The 17,969-nt window shown below is 44.1% G+C and overlaps 1 protein-coding gene across 1 annotated transcript in view; it reads right to left on the reverse strand.

Annotated features, from left to right (window-relative positions):
* Positions 1-1,387: 1,387 nt before the first annotated feature.
* The window catches only part of LOC149271618 (uncharacterized), a 59,573-nt gene continuing 42,991 nt past the window's right edge, over positions 1,388-17,969 (reverse strand). The window contains exons 26-50 of the mRNA XM_089507276.1: positions 17,738-17,791; positions 17,333-17,440; positions 16,586-16,639; positions 16,134-16,241; positions 15,036-15,089; positions 14,508-14,561; positions 13,883-13,939; positions 12,630-12,683; positions 12,249-12,302; positions 11,700-11,753; positions 10,305-10,358; positions 9,525-9,632; positions 8,259-8,366; positions 7,711-7,818; positions 7,435-7,488; positions 7,113-7,175; positions 6,356-6,409; positions 5,576-5,611; positions 5,196-5,231; positions 4,695-4,721; positions 4,293-4,358; positions 3,415-3,577; positions 2,751-2,860; positions 1,916-2,113; positions 1,388-1,531 (exon numbers count right to left, since the gene is read on the reverse strand). Coding sequence (XP_089363402.1) covers positions 1,388-1,531; positions 1,916-2,113; positions 2,751-2,860; positions 3,415-3,577; positions 4,293-4,358; positions 4,695-4,721; positions 5,196-5,231; positions 5,576-5,611; positions 6,356-6,409; positions 7,113-7,175; positions 7,435-7,488; positions 7,711-7,818; positions 8,259-8,366; positions 9,525-9,632; positions 10,305-10,358; positions 11,700-11,753; positions 12,249-12,302; positions 12,630-12,683; positions 13,883-13,939; positions 14,508-14,561; positions 15,036-15,089; positions 16,134-16,241; positions 16,586-16,639; positions 17,333-17,440; positions 17,738-17,791 — 1,980 coding nt within the window. The remainder of the gene's footprint in view (positions 1,532-1,915; positions 2,114-2,750; positions 2,861-3,414; positions 3,578-4,292; positions 4,359-4,694; positions 4,722-5,195; positions 5,232-5,575; positions 5,612-6,355; positions 6,410-7,112; positions 7,176-7,434; positions 7,489-7,710; positions 7,819-8,258; positions 8,367-9,524; positions 9,633-10,304; positions 10,359-11,699; positions 11,754-12,248; positions 12,303-12,629; positions 12,684-13,882; positions 13,940-14,507; positions 14,562-15,035; positions 15,090-16,133; positions 16,242-16,585; positions 16,640-17,332; positions 17,441-17,737; positions 17,792-17,969) is intronic.

The following is a 17,969-nucleotide window of genomic DNA, read 5'->3' on the forward strand; positions in this document are numbered from 1 at the left end:
CTTCTTGTCCTGAAAGACGATATATAACTTGTGTGGGTTCACTAGATGGGAAAGAAAAATTACAGCTAAACGCGAGCACCACTCATGACAGCCGCGGTCACAAACGCAGCAAGATCAAAGCTGTCTGGTCGTTCTTTTTTATTAAGGTAAGCGTAGCGCTCGGAGTGCCCCCTACAATACAGTGCCCTGATAACGCAGTCACATCCCCTACATTACATACAGACCTGCCGCTGTCTGACCAGTCCTGATAACACGCAGTCACATCCCCTACATTACATACAGACCCGCGGCTGTCTGACCAGTCCTGATAACGCAGTCACATCCCCTACATTACATACAGACCCGCCGCTGTCTGACCAGTCCTGATAACGCAGTCACATCCCCTACATTACATACAGACCCGCGGCTGTCTGACCAGTCCTGATAACGCAGTCACATCCCCTAAATTTTCCTGCCTCCTAAAACAGAATAAAAGAAGATGTTTGAACCGTGAACAGCAAAAATAAAACATTTTTCCAAAGTATTTTATTAAAACATTTTTATTTTGGGACAAATAAAATTAAATTAAAAGTTAGCACCTGGTAATATTGCTGAACACATCAGAATTGATTATTATAACTTAAAATCAGCATTTTTTTTAAATATTTGCTGAATTAAAATTTTTTTAAATGTTACAAATATATACACGTTAACATCTTTGGATGTTTGAAAAAATAAGTACATCCCAGTCACAGAAAAGTGTAATAAATCCTGCTTATCGTATTCTGCTGATACGCAGTCCTCTTCGGGCTATAAAATGGAGCAGGATCACAAATCACTTTTACATACGTAGAAAACTTCACATAAATAACGCTTGGGCTTAAACTACAGCCTGCTTTTAAAGGAGTTACTGTGATGTATCCAGTACATACAGGATTAAAGTCACTGGGAACTTGTGGTGGGGGGTGAGGTCGGACACCTCTACCCGGAGGTATATGCAGCAGTGCTAAAAGATGATTTTTACATGGACACAATAACCCATTTTCCGCAAGGAAACCAATACTGTTCGAAACGATCCTTCAGCCGATGCTGTTGGTGTTACGGTCGCGCAGGTCACCTTTGGCTGCCTGGAGAGCATCGGGTGAATTTATTACTCTGTCCCATTAAATAAGCGTCGTCCTAAGTATGATGAGGATTTCTGTGAAATAAGTTTCCTAAAAAGGTACCGAGTACCTGCCCGTACCCTGCACATACTACTCCGTCAACAAGAAGGCAGTTGTGGCTTTCATTTCACCGTCACTAGTGGCATCTTTGTGGTTATCTGGTAGCAGGACTACCAAACAGCTGCCATAAACCGGCCAGACCTGTCCGGTACTGGGATCCAGGGGTGAAAGTTTCCCCGGATGTATCAGAGAAAGCAAACTGGGCCGCTCTCTAAATAATGGCGTCCGCCTTCTTGAGAAGGGAGCCCTGAAACCTCGGTCACGGGAAGCTGATTTGTTTCCTGAGTGCGAAAGATGAACTGCGTCTTGTGCCACCTGTCGTCCTTAATCTGCAAGAAAAAAATGTGCAAAAAGCAGTAATTTATGCCCTTTCATGGCTAAAGAATTAAGCACATTAAACATGGCTGTTCCATTAAACTATCACATGCACTTTGCTACGTTCATTAAAACTTGATGCAGCTCGTGCTTTTTGTTGGTTATTGGGTGTAATTGGTTTGATTTGAATTGGGAGATGCTTGGTTTGAAAGGGACTATCTCCCCCCCCACACACACACACACACTCCCCAAAGATCGGAACAATAAAATGTCATATTATAATTATATATTATATTATAATTGTATGTTTTTGGTCACATAGGAAGGGTACTCGTGCCAAAAAGGACAAAGCCTGGAGGAATTCCCACGGCTTACACAATCATCCCGAAATGTCGTACCTGGCATTCGTCTGTGATAACGTTTCTTTCAAGTAATCTGTTTCCTTCAAACAGGTGACCGTTCCATCCCTTGAAGACAATTGTCGGCTGATGTATTAAGACGGGGGAGTTCAGACAATGGACGGTGATCGTGTGGACGGCCTCCAAGCTCAACAAATGCAAGAAGTTCATCTGCACTTTCCCCACAACAAACTCCAGCTGGGGTAAGAAAAAGGGGCAAAAAAGTTTTACATGACCCGTGAATTGTTCTGGAAATAAGACATCTGGGGGACATGCATACAGGGATCTGAATAAAATATGTGTCCTCTAAGGCTGTAGGAAATTCTGCAGTAAAGCAGACATGAAGAAACCTCAGTGTTTAAGGCCTCTACCAGCCGGACCATATCAATGTTCTATTAATATTATTATATACTTTGTTACATGTATCACCTCCAATTAACCCAGTGGGGGTTAAGGAAGGCATGATGGTCTTACAGTACAGGTAGTAAAGGTGCCCTACTTTTATAGTTTGTGAAAATAAACTATTCCCCTGACTCCATAGTCCGACTCCTATGAGAAACCCTCTGCGGGACTCTTGTCCTGAACTCATCTCATAGGGGAGAATGGGAGTGCATGCATGCCAAGAGCAGGCAAATAATAGCTGATCCCTTTAAATAACCTCAAGAAACGGGCAATTTCCTCACTCATGCTCAGAGAAATATATAGTGATAAAATAGGGTTATCTCTCGTAATCATCCCATTGTACAGCGAACGTGACGGCGCTACGTAAGGTAAATGATAATTTGCAGAACAGGTTTACACATTTAATAAATAGTTTGTGGGGAAAAGATGTTACCTTTGCAATGGCAACTGGTGACAGGCATGTCTGCCCACCGGCAGTGAAGTTGCAATAAACCTCAATGGCATCTGAAGGGCATCCAAGGTTTGGATCAATCCAGTATTTTCCTTGAAAAGGGAAACAGATGATTACAGATTAAAGCTTCCTGGTGGGTAAAAGCCGCAGACCATATGGAATCTGTTCATTTCTCTAATGCCATAAAGACTCAAACTTAATCAGTCGTTGGGCTCGTCTTCTGGAGCCGTATGTCTATCCCATGCATGTTTAATACCCTCACTGTATTACCCTCTACCACTTCTGCTGGGAGGCTGTTCTGCTTAACTATCATTCAGTAATGTACAATATCTGCTGGTCCAGGTTGGCTGGAAATCCTACAAAGACACTGTGCACAAAATACGACATTATGGAGGCTCAGCATTAAGGGAAAATGAACAATTCACTCCTCGCTGTTTGATGTAATATTTGGCACCAAAACAAAAGCTCATCTTTTACATTCTCTGGAATTTCTGTTCATGGAGATAAAGTCAGATTCTCACCAACCAACTCAACATTCTCTAGAATTTCTAGCGTTTTCCTACTAAAAAACCTAAGGAAGTCTTATGGATACTCTTTAGGTGGGTAGAATGTATCCAGAATTGAATACGTTTAATACGGTACCTACCGTCGGGGAGTTTGTGTTCACAGCTCAGCAGGTCACGGCAGATCCGCGCAGGGTTTTCCCGAGTTCCCGGTGGATTCTTAATACTGTGCATTAAATCAGCCAGATAACGCAACGTCTTAAATATCTCTGCGCTGAAGTCTGTCACCTCCGTATTCTGGTAATTCTGTCCCATAAGTAGAGCAACAGGCAATGATTAATGCGGGAAACAGAATTACATCCGGAATCGTACACAGGCATTCATTTATTAATAATATTATTAATCTATGATTTCTGATTTGTCTGCTAAACATCACTAGATGAGAGATAAGGACACTTAAAATAATAGAAAACAAATCTGTTCCTTTAAATGCTCACAAGCGGTGGGCCGATATATTCAGCCGGTCCGTGGTGCGTTTCATGATGGATTGTTAATAATATTAAAGGTTTGTTTATGATGTGTGTTATTTTTTTGGTCCCGTCATGCTGGGATATCTCAGATTAATGCTTGTAGAGAGCCCTCTGTGTGTTTTCCAACAGGCCTTGTGAGTTACACAAATGGCTCTCCAAATAAATGTTAAGTGCGTTATGTGGTTATTAACAAACGCCTTCCGCTAGCATCTGAATAATAACCAATATGTGTTATGCCACCATCAGAGGAGCATAACCAATACACATGTATGGAGCCCAGGGAAGCAAGGGGGCCCGGCCTTCCTGATCTGCCATGGGCTCTCTCACTACCTGGTACTCGGCCAACATGGCCTTCTGCAGCCCTCTACACATGTCTGGGTCCTTGCAGGCTTTGGGGCATGGCAACAGGAGGTGAACCCCCATGATGCCAGCCCGTTCCTCCAACATACTGGTTTATTGAGTAATGCCGGGACTGCCGGGGTGGTGCCTACCTCCATGTGCAGCGCGGCGCTCGACTCGATTAGGGCTTGGATGGCAGAGTTTATACTCAGCTGCCTCTGTAGGAAATAAGGACAATGTTTAACTCTCCTGCGAATCATATCACGCGGATAAACATTTCTAATATTCCCGGTGAAAGGTCCCCGTGGGGCGGTTCTGAGCATTTCTCATGGGTCACCCCACGGCCTCTGAATATCGTCTCATTTCAGAGAAACTTAAAATTGGTTGGATGGATTTTTCCCAAACGTTCAAACAAATCACTTCGCCAGTGTGACCCAAAAGCTGAACATCCATAAAGATTGGTGAAATTATTCTTAAGCGCCTGAAATGTCCCTTTACGATGGTCACAGCTGGCACTGAGCGCAATGCCATACAATTTCTATAAACATACTTACTGTTGGCCCTGGAATTCCTGGAGGACCCTAGAAAAGAACGTGTTATATTTCATTATTTTTATCCTCTGTTTGAGATCCGTTCCCTTATGCTATTTAATCCAAGTGTTTAACTTCTAATCCTCTCCCTTAAAAGGATTGGAACTTTTCATCTCCTTCCAGCACCTACAGCCTCTGGATCGGTTGGGGCCTTCATTAGTGATCAATTAACCCCAACCAGCTTTATTCCACACCGTGAGCCTCTGCTGACTGGCATCTAGAAGGGCGATGCTTAGGACTGACGGGCATAGTCCTGTTCAATATCCCAAATAAGAATTTGTTCATACTGTGTTCCCACATTCTTATGAAAATGTTTTTAAATCCCGTTTAAATCTCAGATTCAGACCCCAATAGCTTTGGTATCATCCCCAGAGCCTCAAAACTTCTTTCTATGGGACATGGGGTGACCTTCCCTACAGATCAGAAAGCAACGATTTCTCAATAATACTAAGACATCATACGCACCGGGGGCCCAGGATGACCTGGTGGTCCTTGAGGTCCCTGAAAAAAGACAAACTAATCAGTCTGGGTGTATTTACTGGAACTTATTGCGAACATTTTACAAAATTCTTTCACACCCTTTGGTAAAACACCCAACAATGGCTATCGCTCCACAGCCCACTCAACTCCCACACCCCAGGCCACTCCAACTCCCAGACCACAGGCCACTCCAACTTCCACACCACAGGCCATACTAGCTCCTGGTCTTCACTACAGCCCACGCTGACTTCCACTCCTTGCCACAGCTTACGATGGCTCCCACTCCACACCACAGCCCACACAAATCAAGAGCCGCACAATCATATTTTTCCCTATAATATCACATTAATTAATAGAATTCTCACCATGTCTCCTTTTGTGCCTCTTTCTCCTTTGTATCCCTAATAAAACAAAAGCAACTTCATAATTTAGTAAATTAAGGTACAGAAAAAGCCACTTCCTTCAAGAAAAGCAGAGTCCAAAATAATGTAATTATCCTAACAGAGTCACATGAGCTGAAGACATGAATGACTGTAAGTAATACTGAAGACGATATCCCATGCGTGTTAAATTCCCTCGCTGGAGTAGCCTTTACCACTTCTGAATACAAGCCGTATGCATGTATGCTGCTGTGTAATGCTTGTGTTGGCCAACTGGCATGAAACCACCAGGTGGAGGAAGCAACCTCAAGGTGAAGCATCAGGACATGAGGAGATTGCCACTGGATTTCCGTCATCCCTGACCTACCCTTCTGGCACCAGATTTTACCAACACTGTCCCCCACCATTTTAAGGGAGGAGGGGGCATGGTTAGAGGCGGGGCTGGAGACAGGCTCACCCACCTACCCTACCAGTCCAGGCACATTGCAATGGATTAAAGCACCAGGATATCAAGATGGCCACACGGGAGCTGGGCACAGGCCCCATTGATTTTATGGCTCAATGAGTGGTCAGGGGCCATCTCTGATCCTCTTCAACCAGCCCATGATTCCTACTGGACAGACTTGGTGCAACAATGCCTGACAATTAGGACTTTGCTACTTAAAATAGGACACTTAAGAGGTATGCAACAGAAACTGACTTCAGCCATGAAGCAGAAGGAGTCTGCAGCGAGACATACAGGTGAAAGGAAGAATCTGTACTCACCAATAAACCAGTGGGTCCAATAATACCATCTGGCCCCGCTGGACCACTAGAACCCTTTAAAAATGAAAAGTGAGGATTAAAGAATTATTAAATAATCCAAGACATATAGACAAGAAAGCGGATGGGCGTCTATGAATTTACCCTGGGGCCAGCTTTAAAATGTGTTACATCTAATCGTTGGCTGTCTGAATTTAGGACTGAGCTTAAAAGAGGCTTCTCCCTCCAGCTTCTGCTCCCAGTACTAAGTGCGCCTTTACGGGGGTGGGGGGGGGGGGGGTTTACATCTGTCTTATTCTAGGATATAACATAATAACATATTGTATAATAATAACTGCATAAAACCTGGAGTTCATTCTAAAAGGAGATGTAGGCTGAAGTGCAACTCTGATAATCTGTAGACTCTATCACACAATTTAAGAGTTGGGAGAGTTTTACCTATGGGTGATGTGGTTAAGGGGGCCAGGAGCAAGACAATTCACCTACCTTACCTATCTAGCCACCCCATGATGTGTTGAAAGAGAATTCAGTGATATGATGTCACATCTCCATTTTACAGCTCAATGGGTGGCCAGGGGAGATCTCTGACTTGGGCTCATGATCTATAGTGCCCAAAACTCGGGAATATCCCTCTTAAAAAGAGGAGACTTGGGAGTTATGCATCAGAGATTGAGGTACTATTTCTGGAGCAATTCTTCTATGATATCAACAAGTTTCACTTGAATTTGTTCAAGAAACACAAGCCAACGGCACTACTTACAGCTTGTCCGGATGGACCTTTGGGGCCAGTAATGCCCACGGGGCCAAAGTCTCCATTAGGACCCTACAATATGAGACACAATATGGTATGCATGACTTTAATTCATCAGTGAACATGTACCTAATTAGTCAAAACGCTGCTGCCTTTCTGCTTATGGATTTGATGCTTCTACAGACAGAATCAGTTGGCAGCTGAGATTGAGCAAGAGGGGTGGAAATACCCCAAACAGCATCAGAATGAAAATGAAGAGGTCATAGACCGAGAGGGAGCTGCCAAGCTTGCCGGTAGCTCAGCCCTTCATAAAAATAATGGAAATTCGTACCTTTGGACCTGGGAACCCCTGAAACCCCATCAGGCCGAAGTCACCATCGTCTCCCTGCAAAAAAAGAAAGAATTGCTTAACTTTTATTCCACTGCATTTCGCAGTCCGCACGTAAAACAAGTTGGGAATGAAGCAGGAATATGTAAGGCTGGTGTAACAATCATCATCTGAAAGGTGTAACGCATCATACACATTGCATGAATCTAACACAACAGGTATTAACAAGCACACACATTGCTTACTCTATACACACAAACTCAATCACAATCCACTTACTGGAAGTCCCTTTATTCCCAAATCCCCTTTGGGCCCTTGGTCTCCTTGTGTTCCCAGAAAACCTCTCCCACCTGGTTTTCCTGGATGGCCTCGTAATCCATGTTCTCCCTGCGAGGGAAAGGAGAAAGAAGGTGCATCAAACAAGAAAGTACAAAGTATGACATCGAACCCTAATTGTGCTCGTCAGTCTGAAACGTGGCTGCGCAGGATGAGCTCTAGGCACACGGTGACCTGCGAATATGGAGGGGAAATCACATGGAATTTATTGAAATGTTTGTGATCAAGATGCTTGGAATAGCTAACCACTAAATTTGTGATGTTATTTGCATTATGGGAACAAGCAAGAACCACTTCATGGATCTGGGCAACATTCTCGCCATTGCTGGATCCTTTCTGTGATCCAATGAGATTTCCTCTGTTTTTTCTCATTGGTTAACGGAGCTGTACTTGGATATGACTTGCACTTGGTGGTTGGCCGGTCCTGTTCACCTCTCTTGTTGAGTTACCAGTGATATTAAATTAATTTAATCATGTTTATATGTATATACCTTTAATCCCGGAGGTCCTGTGGAGCCAGGAATGCCCATCATGCCTCTCTTGCCAGGGGGGCCTGGTAAGCCAGCCAGTCCATCTACACCTGGGTTACCCTTCTCACCCTAGAAAAAGAAAATCGTTATCAGCTCACACGTAACTCATAGACAACGGGTCCCTATCAGTGCTGGCCAAACGTAGGGAATCACAGCCTGTGTGCAATAAGGTGAGTGAAATAAGGAGTTATTTCTCATTGAGAGCAGAGTCGCTTACTACCCCCTGTCTCAGCTAAGAGATGCTGGGGGTGGAAAAGGTAGAGGTTCTAAATAAACCGCGTTTCCCCAAAAGTATTCCAGCAACTGAACATTGCTTTCTTGTGGCTTCAGTAAGATCTTTAAATTTCCTGGGACCTCTGCCGGGTCTGGGGTAAGAACATCCAGTCTCAGGCTACCTGGAGTCTTCCCTTTCAAGAAAGCTGATTGGGATCCCACATGGTAGGGTGACCACATCGGCCATCTTTTCCAGGACACACATCATTTTTACATAATTCTGACCAGCCCAGATAAAATGCTGCCCTACAGTATGGGGAATGTATAACTGATTGGTTTCCTTCCGAAAGTCTAAACATTATATGTGTCCTCGAAAACATGGACCCTACTCCATGGTGACCCAGAGAAGTGGCGCTTCACCTAGAGAGCTCCCAGGTATGGACATAGAGGGGGGCACTATCCGTAATTGTGCCAAACACAAACTCTATATATAAAATCCTTATGCCAACTTTTTTGGACCACTGACACACATGTTTTTAAGGACTACAGTTCTGATCACTCACGTTAGTATTCTGGCAAAGAGTGGATCTTTATATAAATAAATATAGAAAAAATATTTTATAACTTATATATGAATGGATGTTTGGGGGGAGGTTGTACATCTTATAAATGGGGGCAGAGAGGGTTTCCACTGGGGGCCACCTAGACAACACAACCCCTAATACCTGCATGGTAGTAAATGAATATACTCTTATTGATACATTCAGTTTTCGTTGCTTTTTTGCATTAGCCGAGTAAAGTTATAATGAGCAACTTTTTAATGGAGAGAGAGACAGAAAGACAGAAAGAGAGACGGCATTAAAAGACAGCGCAACATGCTTTGAGGAAAGCAATATATATAAAGTGTACAGTACATGCAGCTGACTAGGTCACTGGCACCAAGTACCCACGTATCCACCCTTATCATCCCCAATCTGGATACAGAAATAACCAATGGAGAAAGAGACTACTGACCCGTAGACCAGGACGTCCAGGCAAACCAAGCTTTCCAGGATTTCCGGTAACAGAATCAGGTCCAGGATACCCCTCTGCTCCTCTGACTCCAGGTGGACCTGGTGTCCCCTAAAAGCGGAAAAAGTTCAATGACATTGATTCAGAGTCACCTGAACTTCTTGGCTTACAGAGGATCAACATTGTCCCCAAACAAAAAACCCCTAACAAGAAGTGAAATACAGCGCTAACAAAACAGCAAGAACAGCTCCAAACCAAATAGGTGGTCTCCCTTTGAACACACCCAAAAACAATAAAGTGAAAAAAGAAACTTAGAGTAGGCGAGCTGTGGATAATAAATAACTAAATCAATATAAATCAATATGTAAAACGTGTTGTTCACACCCTGTGATATAAAAAATTAATATAAACTACTCCCCCCCTTCTCACTATCTCCCCACTCCCTCCTTTGAAGTTCACTTACCTTGTAGAAGTCCTGCAGTGGGAGCACAAGGCCTCTGTCTTCCTGCTCTGCCGCGGTGCGGGCTGCTTCACTGCTGAGCACCAGAATATGACGTCATATCCCGGCATCATATTCCGGCGCTCAGCATGAAATGCCGCACTGCGACCAAGGCAGTCAGGTTGCTCTGGGGCTACAAGGACACACTTGGGACATGTGCATTTCAATTTTTCAAACATGGAATTTTGACATCGGGTCATCGTGTGCCTATGGGCAGATGCTCGGGGCTTTTAATCAAAAACTTATCAGCATTACAACCATATTGAAATTATTATCCGACTCACAGGAATTCCGGGTCTCCCCATCGCTCCTCTCATTCCCTTCTTCCCCTTTTCTCCCTAAAAATAAAAAGACCATCGTTCAGTTAAGTTGCCAAAACATTTTTGCCATTGCTCAAATTCCAGGTTTCAAGGAACCCAGAAATGTTAAATGTAAAGGGGCATTTTGGGGAACAGCTGGATGTAAGAGGAGGATAGGGTAACTGCATTCAAAAAGTCTGCTTGAACACCCTATAATCTCCACAGGGAGTTTGGCAAAATAAATCACAAAATGGAGACAGCACGCCCGAGGTCACCGAGCACATATATATAGCTGTAACAGCATGTGCCTGAGGTCACAGAGCAGAAACATTTCCTGTTCTAGACTCTGATATGGATTAAATCCCCAATGGCCAGACAGGCCAACTGGGAAAAAGGGGGATTTCCCAGTGGGCTGACTGGTCTGGGGACCGGTGGAGCACCGGAGCTGCGCGATGCAATGCGGCTGCACGACCACCTCCAACGGCTACCTAATGCTGTTAAGGTGGCTGGCTTGTGTGTGCCATGCCGCTTAATGCCTCAGTGAAGCTCTTCGTGCTGCCCTCTTGAAGACGACATTACATCGTTGTGACAACAATGTCACAATGGGGGCTGGCTGGGGCAATACACAAGGAAGTAAAAACACAAAAGCATGGTCAACAACAAAGCAGCGTGGCAGTGCCTGTCCTGGTGTGTATGTGTGTTTGGTTGTCGGTGTGGCAGAGCCTGTCCTGGTGTGTATGTGTGTTTGGTTGTCGGTGTGGCAGAGCCTGTCCTGGTGCATGTGTGTGTGTTTGGTGTGTCGGTGTGGCAGAGCCTGTCCTGGTGTGAGTGTGGGTGTCCAGGTCGCAGAGCCTGTCCTGGTATGTGTGTTTTTAGGTGTTGGTGTGGCAGAGCCTGTCCTGGTGTGTGTGGGTCGGTGTGGCAGAGCCTGTCCTGGTGTGTGTGTTTGGGGGTTGGTGTGGCAGAGCCTGTCCTGGTGTGTGTGTTTGGGTGTTGGTGTGGCAGAGCCTGTTCTGGTGTGTGTGTTTGGGGGTCAGTGTGGCAGAGCCTGTCCTGGTGTGTATTTGCTCATCTGTTTCCTGGTACTTTACTTACTGTAGGGATAAATAGAACTATTTATTTTTTACTCATCCAGAAATAAAACTCTTTCTTAAATTTGTAGTCACTTCAGATGACAAAACTTTCTAGGCCCAGAAATCAGTGAGAGGAAAAGTAAAGGTTTTGTGTTATTTACTCTATTTCAATCTGCATATTTTATTAAAAAGAATTAGTCTCACTAAATTGTGGCTTCAGGCACCACATGTATGATGACTTTTTTAGTGTCCTGATGGACTCCCAATCCCTTTACATAAAATGATATCCCTATACTATCCCACTCACCTCCTCGCCGTGCACTCCCTTTCTTCCCTGTTCACCAGTCAGACCAGGATCACCCTTTTAATAAATAAAAAAACATATTGAAGAATATGAGTTACCCCGGGATGGGGCAATTCCATATACCATGTTATGCTGGTCTTATCTGGGGTTCTTTATGTTTTAATGTTTTATTAATTTATAAATTGTGTTTAGCAGAGCAGTCATTCTTATGGGTTTTAAAATTTAGAGGATTTGGTTAATTTTGTGCCAGTTTTCTCCATTCTCTCCGGCTCCTGGCACTCAGTACAGCAATCAACAAATGTTTATTTAAAACTTCTTACTAAACATTAACCCTGTGCATTCCCTACCTGACCATTTTAAATAATAACCCTACATGTGCCCTTTGGGTTCCTTCCTGATGATATTACCTGTTACGTATTAATCCTGCACATTCCCTTCTGTTGCCCAATATTACTACATATTAACCCTGCAGATGCTTTTTCTGTGTATACTAATGTTGCGCTATCTGTTCCAGTACCCTAAAAAGTCCCTTCCCAGAAATATTAAACCTACTGGTTCTCCTTGTTGACCAACTGCTCCTCTCGGTCCCAAAACACCAGGATGACCCTAAACATGTACAAGAAACAATAAATATCAGAAAGCATATAAAACCAAACTATTTCATCTCATTATTCAGTTGACAAGTTGACCTACATGCTCCTGGCGCCTTTGTGCTATACTTTATTTTTGACCACTAGATGTCAGTAGCTGCCAGAGGAAACCCCATTAACAAAAAGCAAAGCTGGTTTTCTGTGAAAAGTTAGACATTTCCCTGTCCCCCCGAGCACTGAGCTGTCTCTGCTAAGACATAAAGGGAAGACATCACAGAGGTTTCTTGGGAAGCCATAATGTTACCACCCTGTTAACCAGCTGCCCAAAAGGAGCGTCTCTTACCGGGTAACCTTCATCGCCTGGTTCTCCTCTGTCTCCACAAACCCCAGATGGACCCTGCGTGTAACAGCAAAGTGTTAGTACAAACCCACTAAACCCTCCAGGTAACGTCACTCCCAACGTGCAGAAACCCCTCCAGGTAACAGAAGCACAGGTGCCACCCGTACAGACGCCACTGAAAATGGAGGAGGCATGCCTGGCGCCTTTAACTCTGAGATCATGGCGCAGACATATTGTTTAAAACTAAAGACCATTCATACCCTCATCACCATTTTAAATGTTCTATTTAATGCAATCTACCCACATTATTTAACAGAACATTTCAGTGATAATGGCAGCAAGATGATCTAAGACAGACCATGTCCTCTCTATATATCTGCAGATACTAGTTTATTATTAATGGGTGAGAACGGCAGGTTGGGTGCCAGGGTGGCTTTGGGTAAACAGATTAGACAGAAAGAAGTGAAGACTGGAGGTACAATTCCACTGTGTCACCCGGGCCGCCCACTGACTCCTTCCGCTCAGTTCCACGGTGTCACCCGGGCCGCCCACTGACTCCTTCCACTCAGTTCCACTGTGTCACCCGGGCCATCTACTGACTCCTACCACCCAGACCCACTGTGTCACCCGGGCCATCTACTGACTCCTACCACCCAGACCCACTGTGTCACCCGGGCCATCTACTGACTGCTACCACTCAATCCCACTGTGTCACCCGGGCAATCTACTGACTCCTACCACTCAGTTCCTACAGTTCCACTGTGTCACCCGGGCCGCCCACTGACTCCTTCCACTCAGTTCCACTGTGTCACCCGGGCCATCTACTGACTCCTACCACCCAGACCCACTGTGTCACCCGGGCCATCTACTGACTCCTACCACCCAGACCCACTGTGTCACCCGGGCCATCTACTGACTCCTACCACCCAGACCCACTGTGTCACCCGGGCCATCTACTGACTGCTACCACTCAATCCCACTGTGTCACCCGGGCAATCTACTGACTCCTACCACTCAGTTCCTACAGTTCCACTGTGTCACCCGGGGCATCTACTGACTCCTTCCACTCAGGTTCTACAGTCTCACAGAGTCACCAGGGCCTCCCAGTGACACCTACCACTTACAGCCCACTCCAAAGCTTTAAGAATCGCTCCTCGTAAACTATTTATAGTTTATTCCAAATTTTGGTTCAAATCGCATCAGAGCAACGAATGCATTTAGCTCCGAGCACAAGAATGTTTTAGAGAAAAACCTACTGGTTCACCTGGGGCGCCCGTTGGACCCATCGCGGTACTGCCCTCTCCAGGGTAACCCTGCAACAGAGGAATTTACATGTCATGGCAAATAATCTTCCAGTTTGCATGCAGAGTTCCAAGGGATGTTATTGATCCTACATTTGTAATGACAGCAACTTAACAAACATTTTAATGGGAAGAAGGCGTTTGACAGTCCGGGACTTTAACAAAACAATATTTTTATGTTTTGGAAAACAGAAAGATATCTTATAGAATTTATATATAGAACTTTGCGTTATCTGCATTAGGATGGTGTGTTGTTAGGGTTCTGGGAAGGAGGTTCTGGCTCTAGTGCAAACTAGAGAAAGGTTTGGGGCCTTAATACTTCATCAGTCATTATTAATACCAAGAGCCCAATGTGTTTTCCAGCCCTGCTGGGAAGGTCTTTGAGTCAGAGCGGCCGTACAAAGAGCTCCCGTCCATGCCGCCTGGGTGCTGGAAACTTTGCTCTCCGCTCGGAGCAGAGGATGGATTCTTGCGCCATCCCAGGGCAGAGGTAAGGAGGCATCAGCAGGCACTTCATCAATTCCACTCGGCCCATTAACAGCAAGTCAGCCACAAAGTACTTAGTTAAAGCCAAATATACCTTTTCTCCCTTAGTTCCGGGGGCACCTGGGTGTCCTGCTTGACCTTGATGACCCTAAAAAGATAAAACACATTTTTAAATAATTGTTAGAAATAAAACAGGAGACAAGCTGCTCTTACGTGTTACGTGACCTGCTGCGTTCCTGCCTCCTCAAAGTTGTTCGCAAAATTTTAAGAACTTTGGGACTCTGGCAGACGCTTTGTGACTTATTCATTTGGAGAATCCAACAGCTATCGAAAGATCTACAGTAATGAGGATTTCGGCAGCATTTCCACACTGGCTAGGTCCTTTCTGTGCTCCTATTCTGGACAGTCTATATTGTTTGTACAGCCTGTAAAGGACCTGAAGGATCTTTGCACGAGAACCAAAGGTCAGACTGCGCACAATTCACTTTCCCGGATCTTAAATGTCTGGAGATACAAGCGTTAGCCCTGGCCAGGTTCTGGCACCCAGTGGAAACCATCAGACTGTCTTTACCTCAAAGCAAAAGGGGCAGCGGCCCAATAATATTACTGTACAGTTCCTTACCGTGTACCCCGAAATTCCAGGCTCTCCTTCGGGCCCCATTGGACCTGAACTCCCCTGTTAAACACAAGTAAAGGTCAGGCAAAGCGTGAAACATCCCGGGTGGGCCCTAAGCGAGGGGCAGAGATTCAGTTTATAAAGCCTTTACTTCCAGGGCCGCTGAGTGTCCCAGATGTGAAACTACTACCCATGTGATGCTTAGTAACTACGGGGCAACTCAGCATTGCCATAGATCTATATCCCCTCGGGAGATGTGGCTGCCCATTCTAATTCATTATTGCATTATTTACATGCTACAAATAACTACAGTTTAATTAATATATCGTCCCTTTAATGTTTGCCCTTTTTATAAAGGGATATGGATTTGGATATGGAATCTGCTAGTGCTCTGTAATTAAAGGTGAAAGGCCTCCCGAGGACCCCTTCTGCCCACAGATTTTCTATGCAGACCTCTGGCATTATGTGTGTAGATGACCCCCGACAGTTTGCCAAGAAGGGTCTCGTCCCAGGGGTATCTGCAACCGGATATTAACCAGCACTCTGGACCCCCGCTTATATCTGGTTCTGATCATCCCCTAATCCTGTTTCTGTCTGGTTCATGTTCCTGAAGTGGATGCTTTGAATGGCTGTTCGCAATCTAATGTGCCTGATATTCAAGATTATGATCCAAAGTTCCCGTTCCTTTTGTAATCTTTCTTAAATCTGAAAATCTTATCCAAAGGTCCCGGTCTGTTCTCCTGACGATGCCTTCTTAACGGGGATTACCGCCCTTCTTATACGTCCTGAAGGTTGCCACATGCCAGGGACCTATGATCACCATACAGTCTACCTGATGGTCGTTGAGGCAGGACATCCGCTAAGCAAAGAGTAGATGACGAGACTAGGAACTTCTGCCTATGGCCCCTCTATCCAGAGGCTCTGACTGCATGTGAGTACCATGGGAAATGTTTACAGTCGCTTGATCTTATGAAGGGGGTATCTGGGGTAATAACTGTTTCTCAGGATATGGCGTACAGGTTGGGTAAATGCCCCAGAGAACCGATTATTCTAGGTTTATCAGTGTTATACCGCGTTTCAATGGGTTCATGGGTTAATACAAACCAATAGCCCTCTTGTTCCTCGAGTTCCCTTTAATCCCGATTTGCCTTGGATACCCTGATGACCCTGGCTTCCAATTTCACCAACTGGCCCCATCTGCCCCTTCTCTCCCTGTAACAGACATCACAATAAGTGCACATGAAAGCAGGGAGGGGCAGCAGTTATCTGGATTTCAGTAAGACATCTGACAGTGTCCCACATAGAAGACTCCAAAAAAAAATTCAGGGTATGGATGTTAAAATGGTTGAATGGATAAGGCAATGGCTGAGTGACAGGAGACAGAAGGTTGGGATTCATGAAGTGTAGTTAAAATAATGCACTTGGGACAGAAAGGCAGAATATAATATTAGGGGCCCCTAACAACAGAAAGGAGGGACTTTGGGGTAATTCTTTCTGTCAAAGGATTAACACCGCCATGGTAAAGATAACACCTAATGCTGAGATTAAAAACCCACCTTTCTGCCCGGTCGACCCCTCTGACCCGCATTTCCAGCTTTTCCTTCAGGCCCCTGTGTGAGAGAACATGGCTGATCAGAAGAGATTTGAGTGATTACTTCTAAAATGCACCATAAAAAATGAAACTTCTCACAAAAATTTATGGTCGATAACATGAATTTGCACAATGCTCACTATATAGTTCATATAACATTTATAGTATAGTACAGTATAGTATAACAATGTTCATTACATACTTATAGTATATAAAAGCATATAGTATACCAATGCTCACTATATAAATGATATACCATTTATAGTAAATAGCATGGTACAGAATAATATAACTATGCTCACTATATAGATCATATAATTAAACGTATCGTATACAATATGAAATAACCCCTGGGGCATGTTACGGTTATATATACGGTATATATATATATAGATAGATATATCTATAAAGTAAGATCCCGGGGCACATTACGCTACAGATATCCACTGTGATAACCTGTAACCTCTGGGGCACGTTACACTATAGATACACATGGTGATTACTGGTACCCCTGGGCACATTAAACTATATACACATAGATATATATATATATAGATAGATATATAGATATATATATATATACGGTATATATATATATATATATATATATATATATATAGATATATCTATAAAGTAAGATCCCGGGGCACATTATGCCTAAAACTGTAGCTGCACCGGTATTTTTCACACTGTAGGTGTAAAGCGTAGTTACCGGTAAACCCATTCTGCCAGTTTCTCCATTAGGACCAGGATTTCCAGGAATCCCCGGGTCTCCTTTTTCACCGTCCTCTCCTTGCAGGCCGGGGTCTCCTGGTTCTCCCTGTGAAAACAAGTTTTCCGAGGAATGTTAATTTGTGTCACAAGAAACGAGCATTCTAAAGGATCACCACAACTAACACTACAGGATTAGAGGCTTAGATGGAATGGAAGGAAGTTTTATTTTACCGAGAGAGTGGTGGATAACTGGAAGAATCTCCCAGCAGAAGTAGCAGAGGTTACTTACACAAATATTTTTTAGGAGGTTATTTATTAACAAATTTAACCCTGCTTGGAATAGACTCCCGAATCAATCCAGGCAACCCAGTCACTCTTGATCTAATTCTAACAAATAGATCACCTTTGATCCATCTTTGCCCGGAACGCCATCTTCCCCAGGAGGGCCAGGATCCCCCTGAAAAAATTGAAATAAATGCATTTCTACCCAGTAACTAAAATGTAGCATGTTTCCCGTAATCTACTAGAAAGCAGTACAAAAACGTGTACAAAGTCTACATTTAAACAAAAAACTAAATATGTTATGTGAATATAAAATTCAAAATGTCAAACTAAACATTATTGTTCTGATACTG

The sequence above is a fragment of the Sceloporus occidentalis genome, unplaced genomic scaffold (genome assembly GCF_023333645.1).
Source record: "Sceloporus occidentalis isolate IW3139 unplaced genomic scaffold, rSceOcc1.0.p SCAF_484, whole genome shotgun sequence".
Lineage (NCBI taxonomy): Eukaryota > Metazoa > Chordata > Lepidosauria > Squamata > Phrynosomatidae > Sceloporus > Sceloporus occidentalis.